At 41.9% G+C, this 23,108-nt stretch overlaps 1 protein-coding gene and 1 long non-coding RNA gene across 2 annotated transcripts in view; one reads left to right on the forward strand and one right to left on the reverse strand.

The window, feature by feature from the left end:
- Positions 1 to 23,108, forward strand: part of LOC127583620 (carotenoid-cleaving dioxygenase, mitochondrial-like) — a 41,882-nt gene that overhangs the window by 9,277 nt on the left and 9,497 nt on the right. Inside the window, exons 2-8 of the mRNA XM_052039783.1 lie at positions 4,292 to 4,496; positions 7,129 to 7,340; positions 7,432 to 7,547; positions 10,728 to 10,830; positions 15,156 to 15,284; positions 15,565 to 15,725; positions 20,359 to 20,526. Of these exons, the coding sequence (XP_051895743.1) occupies positions 4,292 to 4,496; positions 7,129 to 7,340; positions 7,432 to 7,547; positions 10,728 to 10,830; positions 15,156 to 15,284; positions 15,565 to 15,725; positions 20,359 to 20,526 (1,094 nt within the window). The remainder of the gene's footprint in view (positions 1 to 4,291; positions 4,497 to 7,128; positions 7,341 to 7,431; positions 7,548 to 10,727; positions 10,831 to 15,155; positions 15,285 to 15,564; positions 15,726 to 20,358; positions 20,527 to 23,108) is intronic.
- LOC127583621 (uncharacterized) lies at positions 11,495 to 16,926 on the reverse strand. Its single transcript, XR_007958284.1, has 3 exons — positions 16,815 to 16,926; positions 15,542 to 15,600; positions 11,495 to 11,539 (listed from the first exon to the last, which is right to left on the reverse strand). It is a non-coding gene; the product is annotated as an uncharacterized LOC127583621 (long non-coding RNA).

The raw sequence follows: 23,108 nt of genomic DNA on the forward strand, positions 1-23,108 counted from the left end.
ACTGCAGAGAATTGTGGACACAGCCCAGCGCATCACGGAAACCAGCCCCCCCCTCCACGGACTCTGTCTTTACCTCTTGCTGCCTTGGTGGAGCAGCCAGCATAATCAAAGACCCCACCCACCTGGGTCATTCTCTCTTCTCTCCTCTCCCATCAGGCAGAAGATACAGGAGCCTGAGGGCACATACCACCAGGCTCAAGGACAGCTTCTGTCCCACTGTGATAAGACTATTGAACGGTTCCCTTATACAATGAGATGGACACTTCACCTCACAATCTACCTTGTTATGTACATGTGACTAATAAAGATATCTTACCTTATTGTCTACCTGCAATGCACTTCCCTGTAGCTGTAACATTTTACTCCGTATTCTTTTATTGTTTTTACCCTGTACTACCTGAATGCATTGTGTAATGAATTGATCTGTACGAACGGTATGCAAGACAAGGTTTTCACTGTACCTTGGTACAAGTGACAATAATAAACCAATACCATTTGTACTCTGCAAGTTGCCTGCTACTCCCCTTAGGCACTGTCACTGCAGTTGTAGAAGTCCATTGGAGGATAGATTGCTGTACACCCTGATAATATTAAGAATCTGACCTTTCATGGCAGCAAGCTGAGACTCCACTGCCTCATACAGGCATTACTTTGTTTCTGTGTCTACTGCAGTGAAAACTGAGACGACAGCCATAGTCACAGAGTAATAGAGCATGGAAATGGGCTCTTTGGTCCATTATCCTTGCTAACCAAGATGCCCATCTAAGCTGGTCCTACTTGCCTGCTTTTTGGTCCATATGCCTGTAAACATTTCCTATCAATGCACCTGTCCAAGTATCTTTTAAATGTTGTTATTGTACCTGCCTCAACCACTTCCTCTGGCAGCTCATTCCATGTACGCACGGCCCTCTGCGTGAAGAAGTTGCCTCTCAGGTCCCTTTTAAATCTTTCCCCTCTCATCTTAAAACTATGCCCTCTAGTTTTTGATTCCCCAACTCTGGGGAAAAAGACTGTGTGCATTCACACGATGTTCCACGTGATTTTATACACCCCTATAAGGTCACCCCTCAGTCTCCTACGCTCCATAAAATAAAGTCTTGCCTGTCCAACCTCTCTCTATAACTCAGGCTCTCGAAATGTGGTAACATTCTCATAAACCTTCTTTGCACTCTTTCAGGCTTCACGCCATCTTTCCTATAACAGGTAACGAAAACTGTACACAATACTGTAGGTGCGGCCTCACCAATGTCTTGTATAAATTCAACATAATGTTTCAACTCCTATTCTCAGTGCCCTGACTGATGAAGGCCAGCGTGCCAAACTCCTTCTTCACCACTCTGCCTTCCTGTAATGTCAGTTTCAGGGAACCATGCAGTTGTACTTCTAGGTCCTTTTGTTCTACAACACTCCCCAGGGACCTGCTGTTCCCATAAGAACATAAGAAATAGGAGCAGGAGTAGGCCATCTGGCCCATTGAGCTTGCTCCACATTCAATAAGATCATGGCTGAATTGGCCATGGAGTCACCTCCACCTTCCTTTTCCCCATAACCCTTAATTCTCCTACTGTGCAAAAATATATCTAACTATGTATTAAGTATATTTAATGAAGTAGCGTCTACTGCTTCCCTGGGGAGAGAATCCCCCAGATTCACTAGTCTCTGGGAAGAGCAGTTCTTCCTCCATTCTAAATCTTCTCTCCCGAATCTTGAAGTTATGTCCCCTTGTTCTAGTCTCACCTACCAGTGGAAACAACTTCCCTGCCTCTATCTTATCTATCCCGTTCATAATTTTGTATGTTTCTATAACTTTCACTGTGGAAGTCCTCCCCTCATTTGCCTTCCCAAAATGCAACACCTTGCACTTATGCCATATGCCATTCCTCAGCCCACTTACCCAGCTGATCAGAGTCACCTTGTAATTTTTCATAATTTTCTTCATTATCTACAGTTGGCTTTGATATAGATAAGTGTTTGTTGCAACACTCAAAGCGTTGGAGGAACTCAGTGGGTCAGGCAGCATCTGTTGGAGGGAAATGAACAGTTGATGTTTCAGGTTGAGATCTTTCATCTGGACTGGTAAGAACGAGGGGAGCTAGCAAGCGAAAAAAGATGGAGGGAAGGGGTGGAGCAAGAGGTGGTAGGTGGATCCAGGTGAGGGGGGTGATAGGCAGGTGAGGGAGGGGGGAGAGTGGGAATGATTTCAGAAACTAGGAGAAGGGTGGAAGTGACAAAGGGCTGAAGATGATTGAATCTGATAGGAGAGGAAGGTGGAGCCTGGAATCAAGGGAGAGAGGTGAGGAGGGGAACTAGTGGGAGGAGTGTGTGGGTAATGGGTAGATGGAGAGGGAGAAGGGAAAGACATAGGGTGATGAGAGCCAGATGGATCAGGAGGGGAGAGAAAAGAAAAATGGGGGAAAAGTGACAGAGGGGGAGCAGTTACCAGAAGTTTGAGAATTCGATGTTCATGCCACCAGTTTGGAAACTGCCCAAGTCGAATTTACCTACGTTGAAGAACTGATGGTTGGATTGTCATCTGTGTTGGCTGATTCTTTAAGTCAAACATTGTACAGTAACAGGAAATTGTTGACAGCATAGCATAACCTATGATAAATGGATTACCACATCATTGAGAAAGATATACTCTTCATGAGAATGGTCCAAGATGAGATTTTAAAAATACGTGTAATATACAATGAAGTAGTGAAGATTGAGATCTATCAGAAGTGTTCAAAGTTTTGAAATTATTTGAAAGGACAATATTGATTGCGAGATATATCAGTAACAAGGGAATATTATAAGCACTTTACATGTAAAGAATTATTGCAATATAGATTTCATTGTTGGAGGTGACTATTAAGTTAAATGAATCAGATAAGATATCTTTATTAGTCACATGTACTGTACATCAATACACACATGTAAATACTTTAAGAAAATGGGCAGGAAGTAAGGAATGAGCTCTGTTGTGGATTATGTACCACAGAGGGTGCAGTGCCACAGCCTGTACTGATACTTTTACTTTCAATAAGATGTTCTTCCTGAAAGACCTTATGTAATACAACAACATCTCTCATGCATGAAAAGGTCCTGGTAAGCTCCAGTACAAAGGTTGACATTTGCTGCCAATCTCATAACAATGTGATAAGTACTTGACAGTACATGAATCATTCAAATAATCAAGTTTAAATTATCAAGATATATCAATATTTTGTCTGTCTCTGAGGTAGATCATGGTTTCACTTTTTAAATCTGTGTTTAAGGACCCAGAACTTTTGGTATGGGGGAGAAAACATGGGACTGGGTAAATAAGTCCTACTTTAACTTTTAAAATCTGAATATTACAATGAATTTTCTAACGGTTGTCAAAAAATAAAGCAGGATGTAGATCAGTTAAAGATTTGGGCGGATAAATGGTAGATGGAGTTTAATCCAGGCAAGAGTGAGATGTTGCACTTTGGAGGGTCAAATGTAAGGGGAAAGTATACAGTTATTGGCAGGACCCTGAGCAGCATTGACGTACAGAGGGATCTTGGGGTCCAAGCCCATAGCTCTCTGAAAGTGGCCATGTAAGGAGATAGGGTGGTAGAGGAGGTGAATGACGCGTTTGTCTTCATCGGTTGGGGCATTCGGTATAAGAATCAGGAAGTCACATTGCTATAAAACTTTGGTTAGGCCACAGTTCTGGTTGCCCCTTTTACAGAAAGGATGTGGAGGCTTTGGAGAGGGTACAAAGGAGGTTCACCAGGATGCTGCCTGGATCAGAGGGTTTGAGCTATAAGGAGAGGTTGGATTGTTTTCTCTGTAGTGTCAGAGGCTGAGGCGTGACCTGATAGAAGTTTATAAAGTTATGAGAGGTATATACGGGGTAGACCATCAGAATCTTTTTCCCAAGGTAGAAGTATCAAATACTAGAGGATATGCATTTAAGGTGAGAAGGAGAGAGTTTAAAGAAGAAGGTGCAGGGCAAGACTTTTTTTTTACACAGAGAGCGGTAGGTGCCTGGAACAGGCTGCCGGGGTGGTGGTGGAAGCAGGAAGCAAGTGGTGTTTAAGAGTTTTTCAGATAGGCACATGAATGTGCAAGGAGTGGAGGGATATGAATCATGTGCAGGCAGAAGGGATTTAGTTTAGTTTGGCATTGTGTTTGGCGCAGACATTGTGGGCCAAAGGGCCGGTTCCTATGCTCTACTATTCCATGTTCTATGTAAAATAGACATCAGCCTCCAAGCATCAATGTTCTGTGCTTATGCATCACCTCAATGGTGGTCTAGTTCTAAACTACATTTTCTTAGTTTTTAGGCAGCTGATTCCTAGTGCAAAGAAGACAGTGATATACTATTCCAGGAGAAAGGGATTAGAGTGTATCGCACCACTGTTCATGACTGTTGAGGAAACTCCAGAACCCATTGTAGCAAATGTCAAAGGGAACATTCCTAAATGGATAAGGGGAAGTCTGCTGAGAAATGGGCCTGGAAAATACGAGTTTGGAAATGACAGGTAGGTGCATTATTTTGCCTATTTTTATTATACAAAATACAGTCAGTCCCTAAAGATGCTGAGCCTCCCAGTGACAGCAGTCCTTCCCACAGAATACTCATTGCAATATAGAACATTGCAATGGAGAATACTCCATACAGATTCAATAACAAACTCAGCAACATTAATAACGTTAACCTGATTACTTGAAGCACGTTAAAAATTGACAAATTACTTGCAAGTTTGATACTAATTTTCTTCAACAGAGAGCTTTGTTTTAACATTATAGTATACCTATTCTCAAAGAATGAAATTGATAATTCTGTTCCAAACTACCAAGGGGCACCAAGTGGTGGAAGATTAATTGGCCAGAACTTGTTCGAGTGGGATCCGACCATTCAGCTTGGTAATTATTTGAACAATGGCCCAAAAGTTGTACTCCTGCATTTATAAAGCATTTTAATGTGGTAATGAGATTTATGTTGGAGAAACCCGCAAAAGACATGGGTAAACTAGTCAAATTTGATTCAGAACAATAAATGGAGGCTGATTGAGGGCAAGAGAAAGAGGGTGAAAGAAACGTTGAGAAAAATAAGTTATATGTATTGAATATTTTGAAAAACCATTTATTGCCAGCAGAAGTTTCACTTAGGGCGATTCTGATTTGGAGAGGCTGAATGATACTGCGGAGATAGCAGTCCCAACATAAACGATCTCTCACAACATGTATTGTTCTGTCTTTGTGTCCTGCTCTGAATATTCAGTTTGAGTTGTCCACAATCCAGGAAGGTAACATAAATTGCAAACACACAGTTGATAGAATTCATCGTTGAAGCTGTTTCTGGGTTATGCATCAAAGGCTCTTTTTTGACATGTGCAAAATCATTATTTTCAGTAACAAGATTATATATTGCCAGCCAGCATCATTGAATCAAGGATGATACTCAATACTTGCACTCTATGAAATGCCCTCTGCAATTCTTGATAATTTTTTGCAGATTTTCTCCAGGATTTTGCCAGGATTAGAGAGTATTACCTATAAGGAGAAGGTGGACAAACTTGCATTATTTTCTGTAGTGTTCGAGGCTGAGAGGCAACCTGATAGAAGGATATAAAATTATGAGGGCAAAGATAGGGTAGATAGCCAGAGTCTTTGTCCCAGGGTGGAAATGTCCAATACTTGAGGGCATAGATTTAAGGTTAGAGGGGGAAAGTTTCAAGGAGATGTGCAGGGCAAGTTTTTTTACACAGAGGTACCTGGAACATTCTGCCAGCCGAAGCAGTGGAAGCAGAGGTGACAACAACATTTAAGAAGCATTTAGACATGCACAAGAACAGGCAGGTGATGGAGGGTGGAGACCATGTGCAGGCAGGTGAGATACTTGGTATCATAGTCAGCACAGACATTGTGGTCTAAAGGGCCTGTTCCTGCTGTACTGTTACTGTATATGATCTATGTATGTTCTGTGTTTGTCACGAAAAGACCTATTGACACACAGATAATGTAGTCTTATATGGCATTAGAAAAGGAAATTTATGGGAGGAATGCCGTAATGCTACAGTCTTAAAAATGTCTTAATAATTTCTTGCTTTCACGATTCTCCCATTCATCATCTGAACTTACTTCTGATGTGCAGGATGCTTCACAAGGATGGTAGGTCCAAAAGGTAGACAGTATCTTCCTGTCACTTTCTCATTCTTTTTACATTGAGCCCATGCTGGCTCTCAGAGCAATAGCATGAAACCCATTCCCCCCACTTACTCTCCCTCACATTCATCAACTCCCCCAGGATTCTCCTGACTCCCACTTACATCAGGGACAATTTACAGTAACCTATTAACCACTTAAAACACTCTCAGCCATGCTCAAAAATGTGTTCAGTGGCTGATTAAAATATATGTACCCACGGGCCTACCTAGTCAGTTGGTTTGTAGTCAGTCAATAAATATTTTATTCAAAGGTCTGACCCTCAGAAATTCAGTATTGGATGAAGACCAAGGTGTCATGTGCAACTTAACAAGCTTTGCCTACTTAACCTTTTCTATCTCCCAGTTGAGGACAAGGCCAGGGAATTGGGAGTATGTTGGAGGGTTTGGGATTGTAGGAAGCGAGGTTTGTGAACTTTGGAGGGTGGGTGCACAGATCACAGGATACCTCTCTTAAAGGGGGCTTGAATTTGCTTCCTCATATGCCCTTGAACTTACAAAAGCCCGTTTTTGCACAGGTGGCCTGCAGGTGGTGTGGGCCATACACAAGCAACTGCAAATTTTATGAATCAGAAAAATTACAGATGCTGGAAATCTGAAATAAAAATAGAAAATAGTGGTAAAACTCAGCATCTGTGGGAAGAGAAACGGTCTGCATTTCAGGTCTGATGAAGGATTGAAGACGCAAAATGTTGACTGTTTCAGTTTCCTGACCTGAGTTTTTCCAGCAGTTTCTGTCTTTATTGTTGAAAATCATGCAAGTTGTGTCCATGCACGTGTTGCATGCCATTGAATTTCACTGGGATATCCAGGGACCACCATGCATTACAGCATCAGAAGTAGGAAGAACACTGAGCGATAATAAAGACTTTGCAATAAGATCCGATTTCTAAGCAGCAAAATGTTTTGCTCACTGTCTAAGAAACACAGTCTATTCTCCTTTTAGATATGCCCACTTGTTTGATGGTATGGCCTTGATGCATCGGTTCAACATTGATGGTGGTGTTGTAACCTACATGAGCAAGTTTCTACGTAGTGATGCATACCGTATCAACAGTCAATACAACCGAATCATGGTATCAGAATTCGGAACTTTAGCAATGCCAGACCCTTGCAAAAACTTTTTTGAACGCTTCACTAGCCAATTTGAAATAGAAGGTATGTGTCAAAAAACATTAGTTTAATTTTTCATCGAAGCCCTTGATGGTCAAGCTTAGCATTTTACCTTCAAATAATGTTTTGTTTTAAGATGTGACAGATAATGGCTTGGTGAACTTTGCACTGTACAAGGGAGACTACTATGCAACCACAGAATCTAATTTTATCTATAAAGTGAATCCTAATACTCTTGAAACAGAAAAAAAGGTAAGATTCATTCTATTGCTTCATGAATTAATCTCCATTTTGTTAAGGTTATTTCAAGTATGTTGTTTTTTTGCTGCTAGAGAGGAAACTTAATTCAAACATTATTACATATGTATTGTAGGACTGGAATCACACTGCCTTCTGTGTTTACAATGGGCTGCTAATGTGATTACCCTTGGCTGTTCAGATTTCCTGACTGGAGTTCTTTTAGTCAATGGCAACCAGAAGTCCTTGTGAAATGGTTTTATTTGAAGTTGAGAGATTATAGTAATCTTGATGTAAGAGCTGACATTGGGATCTCCTTTTTCTTTATCCCTCCTCACTATGAGCTAAGCACTATGCTTTACCCTATGCCTATTATGGTAGTCAATCTTTCACTGATTCCATGAGAAGTGACATCCAGTGAATGACCAGCTCACTTCCTCAGCTGTGGCCCTTTGTCAATGGTCCATCTTCCAATGTCTTTTGGAAAGTGACTAGCTTCCCCCTCCTGACTGCAGTAACTTCCTCAGTGGTCCACCTGCCAACATCATCTGGTGAATGACCAGGTCATCCTTCCTGACTGCTGTAACTTTGACTGAAAGGTCTTACTTTTAAGGTAAAGTCCATTGCCAAAAGCAGTGGAAAATGCAGCCTTCCCTTGCTCTAACACTAATTTTACACTCCCCATTGTCAGATCCGGTTATTTTCGAAACCACAGGTTCTTTCAGGAGTCCAAGAATGAGTTGAAAACAACTTGGTGCTTCACAAAAAAACGACACCTTTTATACCTGAGATAAGAGGTACTCCTTAGCTAACAATAGTCCAATCAAGAAACCTATTAGATACCTTTGACCAAACCAACCCATGAGAAAACACATGTTCACCTGATGGACGAATAATAAGCTAGGAAGCGGCCATTCCTTGTGCAGCCACTTGAGGTATATTAAACACTATACTGTACATGTTAAAAAACTACTTAAAACAGTCAAATCCAACACAGTCTTCCTGTCTGATGTTTGTGTCAGATTTTTGTTTCAATTTTTTTAATGTTCCAAAGTCACAATTTATCGATTACATTCCAAATGATCAAATTGAATTTTGGTAATTACAATAGGTTACACTTCAGGTGAAAAAAAACTTTTAAACTTTCTAACAACTTTTTCTACTGTTCAACCAAGCTAACCCTGTACACAGTCTTGAGGAATCAGGTGTCATGTGAGCAGAGAGAGGCAATACAAGTTCAGGATGTAGCCTGAATTCTTTCAGATTGTGTACCTGATCAGTGCTGTTGGCTCACAGCTCATTGATCCAAGCTGAGTCCAGACCTCCGTCTCTGGCTGTGTGGTCTGCGCATTCTCCCTGTGACCGCATCGGTGTCCTCCGGAAGCTCCAGTTTCCTCCCACCTCCCAAAAACTCATGGGTTGGTAGGTTAATTGGCCTGATTACGCAGGTGAGTGGTAGAATCTGGAGGGAAATGATGACAATGTGGATAGAATAAACTGAGATTAACCTGGATTGGTGCAAATGCTTTCTTGACAGTCAGTGTGGACTCAGTGACTGAAAGGCATATTTCCATGTTGTATGACTCTGTGACAACCGACTCCTAAAAGCTTCTTTGTACAAAATTCATACATGAGAAGCCTCCATTTTATGGCAAAGGGTAGCTCCTCAGATACACAAGTACCTCAGGTGGCCAAAAGTATTGACTCCTTATTGTAACCCAGCTGTTATGTTTCTCACAGTCAATAGCTTGTGTTCAGAGCCTTTTAAAGCTGAGTTCTCTCAAAGCATGATGGCAAGGACAACTATAATTTTTCAGCTGATTCAGAAGGATCTTGGGGTCCAAGTCCACAGCTCCCTGAAAGCAACCGCACAAGTTGATAGGGTGTAAAGAAGGCATATGACATATTTGCCTTCATGGGTTGAGGCACTGAGTTCAAGAGTCAGCAAGTTATGTTGCAGCCTTAGGCCACATTTGGAGCATTGCATTCCATTCTAGCCACTCCATTATAGGGAATATGTGGAGGCTTCAGAGAGGGTGCACAAGAGGTTCACCAGGATGTTGCCTGGATTAGAGGGCAGGTGCTATAAGTAGAGGTTGGGCAAACTGGGGTTGTTTTCCCTGGAGTGCCGGAGGCTGAGGGGAGACCTGATAGAAGGTTATAAAATTATGAGGGACATGGATAGAGTTGAGAGGGTTACCAGGGTTGAAATGTCTATTACTAGAGGGCATGCACTGAAGGTGGGAGGTGGAAAGTTCAAAGGAGATGTACGGGTTAAGTTTTTTACACAGAGAGCGCTGGGTGCCTGGAATGCGCTGCCAGGGGTGGTGGTGGAGGCAGATACGATGAAAGCATTTAAGAGACACTAAGATAGGCACATGAATACGCAGACAATGGAGGGATATGGACCATGTGCAGGCAGAAGGGATTAGTTTGATTCAGTGTCATTAACTTGCTTACTTTGACAGAGCATCGTGGGCAGAAGGGCCTGTTCCTGTGCTTTACTGTTCTATGTTCTATGATTGCTGGAAGATGTCACAAACATCTTCCGGCCCCATTAACAAAGATGCAGTGAACCACTCTTTGTGCAGTTGTTGCAGTTTGCCAGTTGATTTTTAGGACCATGTACAATTACGTTACATGCCCAAGCTGAGGAAACAAGTCAAAATTTCGGAAAGGACAGAGCGTAAATAAGCACATTGATCTTTCATCAATTATTATATTGACATCAGAAAAACCATATCTAACTTGTCTCTTGATGCCATTTGCTTTAAAAAAAAGATAATAGAATGTTATGGAGCTGAACTGGGGCATTTTACTCAGGTGTGTGGCAGTTTTGTCCACATAAATTGCCTCATTTAATATTCTATTTTTTTTCTCTCATTCATAATGCATAATATTTCCCTTTCTCAAACAAATGCCTAATTTGCTAGTAAAAGAATTTTGGGAAGAATTTGGTCATCGCACATGATTTCTGCATCGAAAGGCAGAGCTGGGAGAGGTCACCTTCCTTTGCCGATTATGCCCTCACTCAAACTCAAGGGAGTCACTTGATATGAATTCAATGCACTTCTACCTGAGAAACACTGGGGTCCACTACGAGCATTGCAGACACATTCACAACTGCATGTTATACCACACTAAAGTACTGAGTCTTAGAAGTAATCTTTATGTTGTTTATGATTTCCTTTCTAGATAAACTTGACCAAATTCATTGCAGTGAATGGAGCCACAGCCCATCCACATTATGATCCTGATGGGACAACCTACAATATGGGCAACTCCCATGACAAAAATGGTATATATAACAGTTAATAACATAATGATTTTTTTAATGTCTACAAACGTTCTCTGAGAACTACTTTGGAGTTGGGCCTATTGCAAACTTACAACATTTTATTTACATGTGGATGGGTGCATTGTGCATTCACAAGTGAAATCCTTCCTGTCAGCTGACATTATTGCAACAGATTCCATGCTTATAATCCATGAATCTCTCTTCCATGTGGCAGTCCTATCCCTTGTCCTCTACCTTTTAGAGCCAATAGTTGAAAAACATGTTAGACTTTTGTGCTGCTCTTCTGCTGCTAAGTCTTCCAAGCTTAGGTTTTGTGCAGCGAAGCTAACTAAAATGCTAAAACTGTTCTTAGCAGGTTTTTATTTGCAATTGGCCATGAAAAATTCATGCTTGGGAAATGCAATAGCACCCGTGCAATAGAAATGTACCTTACAGTTTTGAGTTTTATTCCATTTAAGAGGAAGAATTGTGTTACTGCTTTATCATATTTATTTCTGTTAAAAATTAAGATGTTAGTCTGGTGAGGTATTATATCCAAAGTATTTAATCATCTTTTGCTAGCAATATGCATTGCTTAAGTTTGTTGCATCTTAACTTACACAGAGGGTAGAGGCTGAGTTTTGTCCTTTAGGAAGTTTATTTATTTTCTTCAACCCTGCTGAGCGCACAAATCAACTAACATAGTCCTTTTGGAGATCAGCCATAGTGTCTGCCAATGAAATAAAACAATGACACAAGATAACCACCTAAAGGCACCATCACCCCTGCTGGTTTGGAGGAGAATAACTACCAACTATATGCATTCCGTCATTAGTGTGCAACTACGTACATTATATACATTTCTGCAGGGTTCCAGTTGGCTTATTATTCAAATTACTTAATTCACATGATGACAGGTTTTGGTTATTAATCCTTTGATGAATGACAGGAATTTAATGAACATTTGAAAAGGATTAGCAATTTGGAAACCCATGTGGCAGTGCTGAATCAAGATTACCAATATTTAGAAGGTTTTTAATAACATTTCCAGAGGAGGACACACACCTTTTGGAGAAACTTACTCCTTTTTGTTGATCTTGCTGATTCACACAGAGATAACTAGAAACACATATGAGGATAGGTTGGGTGAGCTAGAGCTTTTCTCTTTGGAGAGAAGGAGGATGAGAGGTGACTTGATAGAGGTGTACAAGATGATAAGAGGCATAGATCGAGTGGACAGTCAGAGACTTTTTCCCAGGGCAACAGTAGCTAACATGAGGGGACATGATTTGAAGGTGATTGGAGGAAGATGTAAGGGGGATGTTAGGGGTAAGTTTTTTACACAGAGAGTGGTGGGTGCATGGAATGCACTGCCTGCAGAGGTTGTGGGGGCAAATACATTAGGGACATTTAAGAGACTCTTAGATAGACACATGAATGATAGGGAAATGGGAGGGAAGGGTTAGATAGCTCTTAGAGCAGTACAAAATGTGGGCACAACATTGTGGGCCAAAGGGTCTGTAGTGTGCTGTAATGTTCTATGTTCTATGAACCATGTAGAAAGAAGTGTTTATCAAAAAATCTTTTTAGGTGGTGGTTAGACTTATGCAATATCCTGGAAGAGCTCACATTTAAAGACAATGTCAGTTGTCTTAAGGATAGGATGCAGAGCAACATGAGGGGGGTGGGGGGGTTGGTGTTAGATAGCAGTGCTGGAACCACTGCAATGTTTGACATCTATTGCTGACAGACATTGGTGTGTAGGATATAATCTCTCAGTCCGTTCATGCTGCTTACCTTGGAATTCTGGTAAACAACGACAAGGATAGTTATAAACCGTAGAAGGTTGTGGATAAGTTGCTGGAATGTGGAAACATGGGGCAGAAGTACAAATGATGCATTTTGGCAGGAAAATGAAAGATAATACAAAGAAAGTGGTACAGTTCTAAAGGCGGTACAGAAATTGTGTGACCGAGGTGTATGCGTCCATAAATTGTCAAAGGTGACAGGGCAGGTTGAAGAGGCAGTTAGCAATGACGTAGATTCTGGGCTTTATAAATAGAGGGAAAGAGGACAAAAACAAAATGATTTTTTTGAGCCATCATGGAACATTGGTTATATCACAACTAGAGAATTGTACATATATTGGGGTGTAGGGATGGTGTAGAGGCCTTACAGAGAGTGCATTGTAAAATTCCAGAATGATTGCAGGGATAGGGATAGACTAAGAGAAGCTGGGTTTGTTCTCCTTGGAGAGAAGAAGGTTGAGGGGAGCTTGGATTGAGAGATACAAAGCTTTGACAAGTTTAGACTTGGTAAATCGAGGGAAGCAGTCCCCCTTGATGGAGAGGTCAAGAACCAGAGGATATAGATATAAAGTATTCAACAAAAGATCTACAAGATCATTAAGGACAGACTTTTTGTGCAGCTAGCAGTTGTGATCTGAAATGTGCTGCATTAATTATGAATGAATCACATTTAACTTTGGCTTTCAAGATGGAATCGGAAAACCACTTGAAGGCAAAATAAGTTGCAGGCCCATGGGAAAAGAGTGAGGGAATGGAACGTACTGGATTTCTCTATAAAGAGCTGGCACAGACCCAGTGAGCTGAATGGCCTCTTTCTCCGCTGTTCCAATTCTGATTTCATGATTTCTGTTCCAAATCATTTCTCAGATGAAATTATAGAATATTCATATGTAGAAATTATATCACATAACAATGCAATCTAAATTCTGTGAAAAATAAAATATTACTGAAAATCAGAACCTTACCTTGTGGACCTCAAAGTCTACAATATTTGTTCTAAATCTTCCTTGCATCTCTCATGCAATGCATGGAAGGCTCAGGAGATCCACAGATGAGCCCAACAACCTGCAGCGCATCCCTGGATACCACTTCACGATTTTCCATGACTCAGTCTGCAGCACAATGGTGCAGCGGCTAGAGCTGTTGCCTCAGCTCCAGCAGTGTGGATTTTGTCTGCGAGGAGTTGCACATTCTCTTTGTGACCTTGTGGGCTTCCCCCATTTGCTCTGGTTTCCTCCAACATCCCAAAAATGTGCTGGATGGTGGGACAGTTGGCTGCTGTAAATTAAACCTGGTGTAGGTGGGTGGTAGGAGAATTGAGTGCAGTGGGAAAGGGAGAAAATAAGTGAGGGAATGGCATTGCTCTGAGAGATGGCATAGACTTGATAGGCTGAATGGCCTCCTTTCATTTTGTATGGAAGTTAGAGAAAATATATTTACACCATCTAAGCAGACTGCGTCGGTTCAGCTTAAAGGAGTTTCCTGAGTAAACCCAGGCCCACTGTTGGATACTTGTCTCTTCCTTGGTCAGAGTAATACAGCGAATGGACTCCCCCCTGCGCCCCCCCACTCACAACATGAACTGCTCTCCAGGCGCATCTTCTTCCCAGGCAGTCCCTTGGAACTGAGGATGGCTTGCTTCTACTCCAGGATCCTGAGATGGCTGCTGAGACCAGTGTGAAGCAGACCCTTCCACAGATGGGGCAGGTGGTACCTGACCAGGTGGATGAGGTGGTGTGCTTCTCCTGCCATCCACCCAGTGTCTCTGTGTGTTCTCAATGCATGGACTTGAAGCTCGCAATACCATCCTGAATTCGCTATCGTCACCGTGTAACAGGGCAGGGATTCCCAAGAATTGACAGGGATTTTTTTTTCAAATAGACATTTTTTTCGAGGAGACTTTGAATACATCCTTGCATCATTTCCTCTATCCATTTGGTAATTTCTTCTCTTGACAGAGCTTGGAAAAAAGTGTCTGTTTAGGGTGTATGGTGTTGGGCATGCAAGTGTTGTGGCCTGATCAACATAGCTGATTGAGTGTAAGTAGAGCCTCAGTGCTGGGGATGTTGGCTTGGGAGAGGACACTGATCTTGGTTCAGTTCCAGGCTCATAGCTCTTTCCTGCCAGCTTTCCAACCTTCTGCCCGACCCAGCTGTTAGTCTTCTGAATGCTGAACGCACCCTTCTCATTGCCTGACTGCCTGTTACAACCTCTTACAGTTATCATCACTACTCCCCTGCTACAATTTTCAGGGACTGATCTTCACCCCAACCTCACTCTTTCATTCGCTCATTCCTGATCCTCCTTCCAACTTTCTCTCCAGCAGGCAAATGAGACTACCTTAGATGGGTATCTTGGTCGGCATGGACCGGTTGGGCCGAAGAGCCTGTATGAATCTAATTCTAGGAGTCGGTCCTGGACCTGCCTGATTTCCTTTGCATGCACTGTACTGGTGAAGTCAGATTACAGTAAGGGCTTAGGCACAGACAAACACAAGCATGGATCTAATGGGCTGAATATTTGTGATTTATTTTGTAGGTACGACGTATAATGTCATTGCAGTTCCTCCACAACTATCAGATGATGAGGAGGCGCTTGAAGGGGCCAGGATAGTTTGTAGCTTTAAACCAGAGGACAGCACAAAGCCTTCTTATTACCACAGCTTTGGTTCGTTCTGCTTACTAATTGATTGCTTAAAATGTCAATCAGTATTTATATTTCCTATTTTAAGGATGAACTTAAGTATTTCTCTATCATTTTAAAAACTTTCCGTATAACAGACATATCACAAGCTATCTAAAATAATGCTTTTCTTTGTTTTTAAGAATCTTTGGATGAGTAACCTAGTCATAATATCAGGCCTGCAATGTGGGATCTGATTAATGTCAAAAGGAATGAGAGAAGATAATAAAGAAAATACTTACAACATTTTATTTTTCTGTGACAGGAATGACCAAAAACTACATCATCTTTGTTGAGCAACCTGTAAAAATAAACGTAATGAAAATTCTCACCTCCAAACTCAGGGGTAAAAGTTTCGATTGCGCAATAAACTGGGAGCCGGAACTCAACACCGTTATCCATGTAGCTAATAAACACACAGGAGAGGTAACTCATTGACACTATACCTTTTGCAGATTTTTATCTTTGTTCATATGCAAGTTTCATTTATGTACCAAAGGCTGTAGGGTAGAACAAACTATTCAGTGTTCTGTGATGTCACCTTTGATCAACTATGAAGGATATTCATGTTGTGAATGAACTGATATGGTAATAAAGCAACAGTATCCCAATAGTGTCTGCCACATCAACCATATCATGAGCAGAAAGTTGTAATTGGAGAAAGCATTACTTTCTTCAGGGAGGAAGAACTTTCAGGGCAGGTGGACTTCTCATTCTGGCAACATGTGCTTTCAAGGTGGCTTACTCAAGAACGGTGTTGGGATAGGCCTTTGAACGAGTCACAGCTGCAATTTCAGCCAAATAAAAGTGTGGTGTATAAAGAGGGAAGGGGCTGGCCAAAGACGTCGCTAAAGGTTCTGTTGGTAAAAATGTATTTTAGAATTAAAAGTGCGCATTGAAGATCCAGAACTTCTTGTTTGTTTTCTGATTTTGTCCTGTTGGCTAATCTCAGCCAATATGGCTCTGCGAGCTCTGTCATTGACACCATGCTCGAAAGGAGAAAATGAAGAATAACCTCGCAATCAATCGCTAGTGATCCCTGCTGGAAAGTTCAGACTTGCAGACCTTGTGTATGGTCAGGCTGACAGCGATGCTCAACATGGAAGAATCCTATAGCCATTGATGTCGAGTTCCTGTTATGTTATGTCATCTCTGCTTACAAGATGAGAGACTTGATGAGAATGGGAGAATTTTACATGAAATAAAGTTTCTGGAAGCATCAGAGCAATGTGATATATGGTGCCATTTCACCCCAAGACCATTACATCACCTATGATGCATAGGTTGGGACCAAATCTCACCTACCTGCACGTGTACAGCTCAAACAACACTCAAGAAGTTCAATACCTTGCACACCAAAGCAATCTACTTGATTGGCACATCCACCAACCCAAACATTTTTTCCCTCCACCAATATTGCCGTGTGTGCCATCTACAAAAGGCACTGCAGTTATTCACCCACAGCTTGTATCACCAAGAAGGACAAGGACAACGGATAAGTGGAAGCACCACCACCTGCAGATTCCCCTCAGAGTTGCTCCTCATGCTGACTTGGACTTAGAAATATATTGCTGTTCCTTCATCGCTTCCGGAGCTGAATCCAGGAGCTCCCTGCCCAACATCATTGTGGGAGGACCTTCATTTGAGGCACTGTAGCTGTTAAGGAAGGTATCAAGAGCAATTAGGGATAAAGCCAATAAACAAACACTGGTTCTGCCAGCATGCCCACAACCTTAAAAAACAAATAAGTAAAACAAGCTGGAAAGACTTTGGTTCCCCCCAGGGTAGATGTTGCACTTGAACCCTTGTCTATGTTAACGATTAAACCTCATTAACATTCCTCAGGCCGATGTCACTGAGGAAATGATCCACAGGTCTGGATGCATAATTGAGGGAACTTGCATTCAAATTCCATCATGAAGGTTTGAACATTTAAATTCAGTTTTAAGAAATTTAGGAATTAAAATCTTGGATCTACAAAGATGATAACTGGTTCATTGATTTTCCTTTGGGATGAAAACCTACTGTCCTTTCCTAGTCCCTGCCTCGTCCATTGAAGTCCTTTATGATATTGTTGCCATCTTGAAGCTCTCTGAGGTGGCTATACACAACAAATAGTGACAGGGTATGGGCCTTGATCACATCCTGTAAAGGAATAAAATGGTGTGGAAGTCCACTAAGGCAGCAGTAACAGGACTTTAGTGATGAGGTTGAGCAGTATGGAACCTATACACAGCAGCTCACCTTTTCTCTTTGGGGCTGAGGAGAGCAGTCTTGGCTCACAAAGGAGCCAACAAGAACTCTGCTGGGTTTTTGCCTGGTTATAGCAATTGGCAGATGTTTTGTTCAGTAGCAGTTAAAGCTGCAGGGATGTAACAGGCTACCAGATGCAATTATTGATAAGATTCGTGCCTGCGTTAAATAGGTGCCTCAACAGCTTTTCACTCCAAAGAAAATCACAGCACCATTATAACAGATGAAAAGCAGGAACATGCAGGAAGTGAACTACTCGGTCCTTATATCACATGCAAATCCGTTGCTCTCATTTATTGTCTCCAGTGCTCCCGGTGCGGCCTCCTGTACGTTGATGAGACCCGATGCAGTAAGGTTGGGGGATCGCTTCATCGAGCACCTTTGCTCCGTCTGCAGTACCAGCCAAGATCTCCCGGTGGCCAGCCATTTCAGTTCCACTTCCCATTCCCGCACCGACATGTCTGTCCACGGCCTCCTCTACTGCCAAGTTGAGGTTAGATGCAGATTTGAGGGACAGCACCTCATATTCAGCCTTGGTTGTCTCCAACCTGACGGCATGAATATTGATTCCTCCAACTTCTGGTAACCACTCCCCTCTGTCCCTTCCTGTTTTTCCCTTATCCCACCAGCCCCCATCACCCCCTCTCTTTCCCCTCCCCTGGCCTCTCTATTTGCCCACCGTTCCATGGTCCACTGTCCTCTCTTGCCAGATTCCTCCTTTTTCAACCCTTTGTCACTTCCACCTATCACCTCCCAGCTTCTTACATCATTGCTACGCACCCCTCTCCTGCCTACCACCCCACTCACGTGGATCCACCGATCACCTGCTAGCTTTTGCTCCACCCTTTCCCACCACCTTTTTACACTGGCTATCTCCCGTTTCTCTCTCCAGTCCTGATGAAGGGTCTCGACCCGAAATGTCGACTGTTCATTTCCCTCCATAGGTGCTCCCCGACCTGCTGAGTTCCTCCAGTACTTTGTGTTCTTGGAACCTTAACTCCTATTTTACCCTGATTCAGCTGAGCAGAGGGAGTTAAGTCTCCTCCTTAAAATGCCCACTCCTGCCATGGGAGGTACATGGCAGAGAGTTGACAACAAGTTACTTAATTCCTCAGTTAGGTGTGGTTCATGGATGATGGGGGCTTAAAAAATGAGGAACAAGCAAATGTTCCTTTAAAACGGCAGAGCAGTAGTGTTATTGCAAACCTAGAAACAAAACTGTGAACATATGTTGGTATTTGATGAATCTTGGTTATCAGGAAGGAATATGCTCTTTTACACCTGTGACTTATAAGCATTTCAAATGCTGTTAAGATACATCCTGATGGAATAGTAAATTTATACTTTTAAGCAAGCGGTAGTGAGAGGGGATTCCATAGTAAGAGGGGCAGACAGGAGATTCTGTGGACGTGAAAGAGACTCCCGGATGGTATGTTGCCTCCCGGGCACCAGGGTCAGGAACGTCTTGGATCGGGTCCACAGCATTCTGAAGGGGGAGGGCGAACAGCCAGAGGTCGTGGTACATATTGGTACCAATAACATAGGTAAAGAGATGAGGTCCTGAAGAGGGAATATAGGGAGTTAGGTAGGAAGCTGAAAAGCAGGACCTCAAGGGTAATAATCTGTGGATTGCTGCCTGTGCCACGCACCAGTGAGGGTAAGAATAGGATGATTTGGCAGATGAATGCGTGGCTGAGGAGTTGGTGCAGGAGGTAGGGTTTCAGATTTGTTGATCATTGGGATCTCTTCTGGGGAAGGTACGACCTGTACAAAAGGGATGGGTTACACCTGAACTGGAGGGGGACCAATATTCTTACGGGCAGGTTTGCTAGAGCTGTTAGGGAGGGTTTAAAATAGTTTGACAGGGGGATCGGAACCAGAGTGATAGGTCAGAGGTTGGTTCATTTAGTGTACAAGTAAATGTAGAGTGCAGAAAGACTGTGAGGAAGGATAGGCGGTTGAAAGGGCAAAATTCCAGTCAGTTGGATGGGCTGAAATGTGTCTACTTTAATGTGAGGAGTATCAGGAACAAAGGTGATGAACTTAGAGCATGGGTAAGTAGATGGAACTACGACGTTGTGGCCATAACAGAGACTTGGCTGTCAGAAGGGCAGGAACGGCTGCTGGATATTCTGGGGTTTATATGTTTCAAAAGGGATAGGGGCGGAGGTAAAAGAGGTGGGGGAGTGGCTTTGCTGATCAGGGACAGTGTCACAGCTGTAGAAAGGGAGGATGTCCTGGAAGGATCATCTACTGAGTCAGTGTGGGTGGAAGTCAGAAACAGGAAGGGAACAATCACTCTTTTGGGAGTTTTCTACAGACCCCCCAGTAGCAGCAGAGACACTGAGGAGCAGATTGGGAGGTAGATTTTGGAGGTGCAAACATGAGGGGGCATAACTTTAAGGTGATTGGAGGAAGGTATAGGGGGATGTCAGAGGCAAGTTTTTTACACAGAGAGTGGTGGGTTCGTGAAATGCACTGCCAGCAGAGGTTGTGGGGGCAGATATGTTAGGGGCATTTAAGAGACTGTTAGATAGCCACATGAATGATCGAAAAATGGAGGGCTATGTGGGAGGGAAGGGTTAGATAGATTTTGGAGCGGGATAAAATGTCGGCACAACATCGTGGGCCGAAAGGCCTGTACTGTGCTGTAATGTTCTATGTTCTAAGTATACTCAAGAACAAGTAAACATTGGCTTGTTATCTGTAGCAATGGAATATTTAAATTATTCCTTTTAATTTTCTCAGGTGACATGTTTATTGAAAAAGCAACTTTTCTTAAGTTATTTTCACATTCCTTTTATAGATAATTCCCTTCAAATATTACACCGATGGCTTCTGCATATTTCATCATATTAATGCTTTTGAAGAAAATGGCTTTATTGTATTTGATTATTGCCACTTTGAAAATTGGGATATTCAGAATTCTTTCACTCTGCAAAACCTGCAGAAAAGTGGCGAAGAATTGGATGAGGTAAAACAAAACATTTTGTTTTACTTTCTACTTTTATACTTACTGGTTTTTGCATTCTACAGTGTTTCGTACTAGCCAAACTGTGAGTTTGAAATGAGTGATCTTTGGTCTCAAAACACCAGAAGAATATAAAAAATATTTTCTTAGAAATAATAGTTATGTGTCATAAAGGAACAAAACTTGATTGTAAGTGAAAATCAAAAAAAAATACCGATGCTGCAAATCTGAAATAAAGACAGAAAATGCTGTAAACACTCAACAGGGCCAGGACCTGAAATGTTAACTGTTTCTCTTCCCACCGATTCTGCCGGACCTGCTGAGAGTTTCCAGTATTTTATGTTTTTAAAACTAAATTGTATTCTGGCTAGCGAATAGGTTTTGTGCTGTTTTTTTATGCAATGAAAAGTTTGACGACATGATCTTTTGCCCAGGATAGGGGAGTCCAAAACTAGGGGGCATAGGTTTAGGGTGAGAGGGGAAAGATTTAAAAGGGACTTGAGGGGCAACTTTTTCGCACAGAGGATGGTGAGTATATGGAATGAGCTGCCAGAGGAAGTGGTTGAGGCAGGTACAATAGTATCACTTAAGAAGCACTTGGATGGATACATGGAGGGGTGGGACAGAGGGATATGGGCCGAATGCAGGAAATTGAGACTAGCTGGGTGGACGATGTGGTTGGCATGGACTGGTTGGGCCGAAGGGCCTGTATCGGTGCTGTATTGCTTTATAATACAGTTTATTAAAGTGACATTTGGCTACTTTGTTGGATTTACACTTTGATAACATCACCAATATATCCCATTTTCAGTTAGGTTGTTGATCTTGGCACAGAGCAAATATTGGCTACTTTTTCTGATTAGAGGAAGAACCAATATGCTAATTCAGCTCAAGCTGTTCATGAACTTCTCAACTGGACAAGTCATAGAACGAAACAAAATCAGAAACTGCTGGAAACACTCACTAGGTCAGGCAGCAACTGAGCAAAGAGAAACAGGGTTAACATTTGACAGATGCTGCCTGACTGCTGAGTCTTTCTGGCATTTTCCGTTTTCAGTTCAGATTTCCAGTTCAGATTTTGGTTTTCAATCATAGAATGATGTTGGTGAATTTATCAGCACTCCAATCCCTTCTTGGACAGGAAATTATATTTGACAGAGGGATACCAAAAATGGGAGAAGTATTTAATTAACTGCATATAATGTGTAAGATAGATATAAAAGGAGGAATTTCTCTTCTGCCATATAAGCACATATGTTATAAATCTACATCTAATGTTCTAGCTGTTATTTGGATAAGAAAATAAACCATTTGATACCTTTGCATCTTCAGTCTGCAGACTGCACCACATAAGTACATCCTGCCGCATCAGTATTCAGCATCTATTATTAGTGAATGGCGATTTTAATGATTTATGAATACCAAACACTAATTGTATAATCTTCACAACGATAATCAAGTTCAAAAGCTAATCTGGCAATCCCTTACTACTGACCCTATTCCTTATCTTGAACCTTGGCATCCTCCTTCACCCTGAGATAAGCTCATGGCCCTATTTCCACAACGTCAACAACTTGGACTGTTTTTTTCTCAATATTCCTTTGTTATTTTCAACCCTGCTTTGCTTTATCTGATAATGAATCCCATGCCCTTTTCACTTCTTAGCCTAACTTTCCCAATATTGCATCTCCCATCATGTACCTTATGTAAATTTAAACTTATCCAAAGCACAGGCCAAATTCCTATTCATCAATTGTCCATGTGCTTTCCGACCAATTGACTCCCAGGCTAGCAATACCTTGATATTTAACATTTGCATAATGTTAAATCCGTATTTGCCTCTATCTTTTCCACAGCTCCCCTCTCCTCACATCTCCCATCTTCATAAACTCCTCCAATCCAACAGTCATCAGATCTCCAAGTAATTATCAGAAGCAAAAAATAGTTTTGGAGAAATTAATGGGACTGAAGCTGATCAATCCTAGACACCTGATGATCTGTATCCTATGTTCTGAAAGAGGTGATGATCACAAGGATGCACTGATTATCAATAATCAAATTTGCATGGATTCTAAAATGATTCCCACAAATTAGAAAGTAGCAAATGTAACTCCTAATTTAAGAAAGAAACGAAAGAGAAAATGGAGAACTATAACCCAGTGAGTCTGGTATCAGTAGAGGGAAAATACTAGAATTAATTATTAAGAGATGGTAAAGGGACATTGAGAAAATAATTAATGATTGATTAGAGCGAACATGGATTTATGAAAGGCAAATCATATTTGACAAATTTGCTGGAGCTTTTGAGGCACAGTAGCATAGCGGTTAGCGCGACGCTATTACAGCGCCAGTGTTCGGGGTTCGATTCCCGTCGCTGTCTGTAAGGAGTTTGTACGTCCTCCCCGTGTCTGCGTGGGTTTCCTCCGGGTGCTCCGGTTTCCTCCCACATTCTAAAGACGTACGGGTAGGTTAATTTGGGTTTAAAATGGGCGGCGCATACTCGTTGGGCCAGAAGGGCCTGTTACCACGCTGTAAATAAAATTTAAATTAAAAAAATTTAAGCAGAAGAATAGGTAAGGGGGAAC

Source organism: Pristis pectinata, chromosome 27 (assembly GCF_009764475.1).
Source record: "Pristis pectinata isolate sPriPec2 chromosome 27, sPriPec2.1.pri, whole genome shotgun sequence".
Lineage (NCBI taxonomy): Eukaryota > Metazoa > Chordata > Chondrichthyes > Rhinopristiformes > Pristidae > Pristis > Pristis pectinata.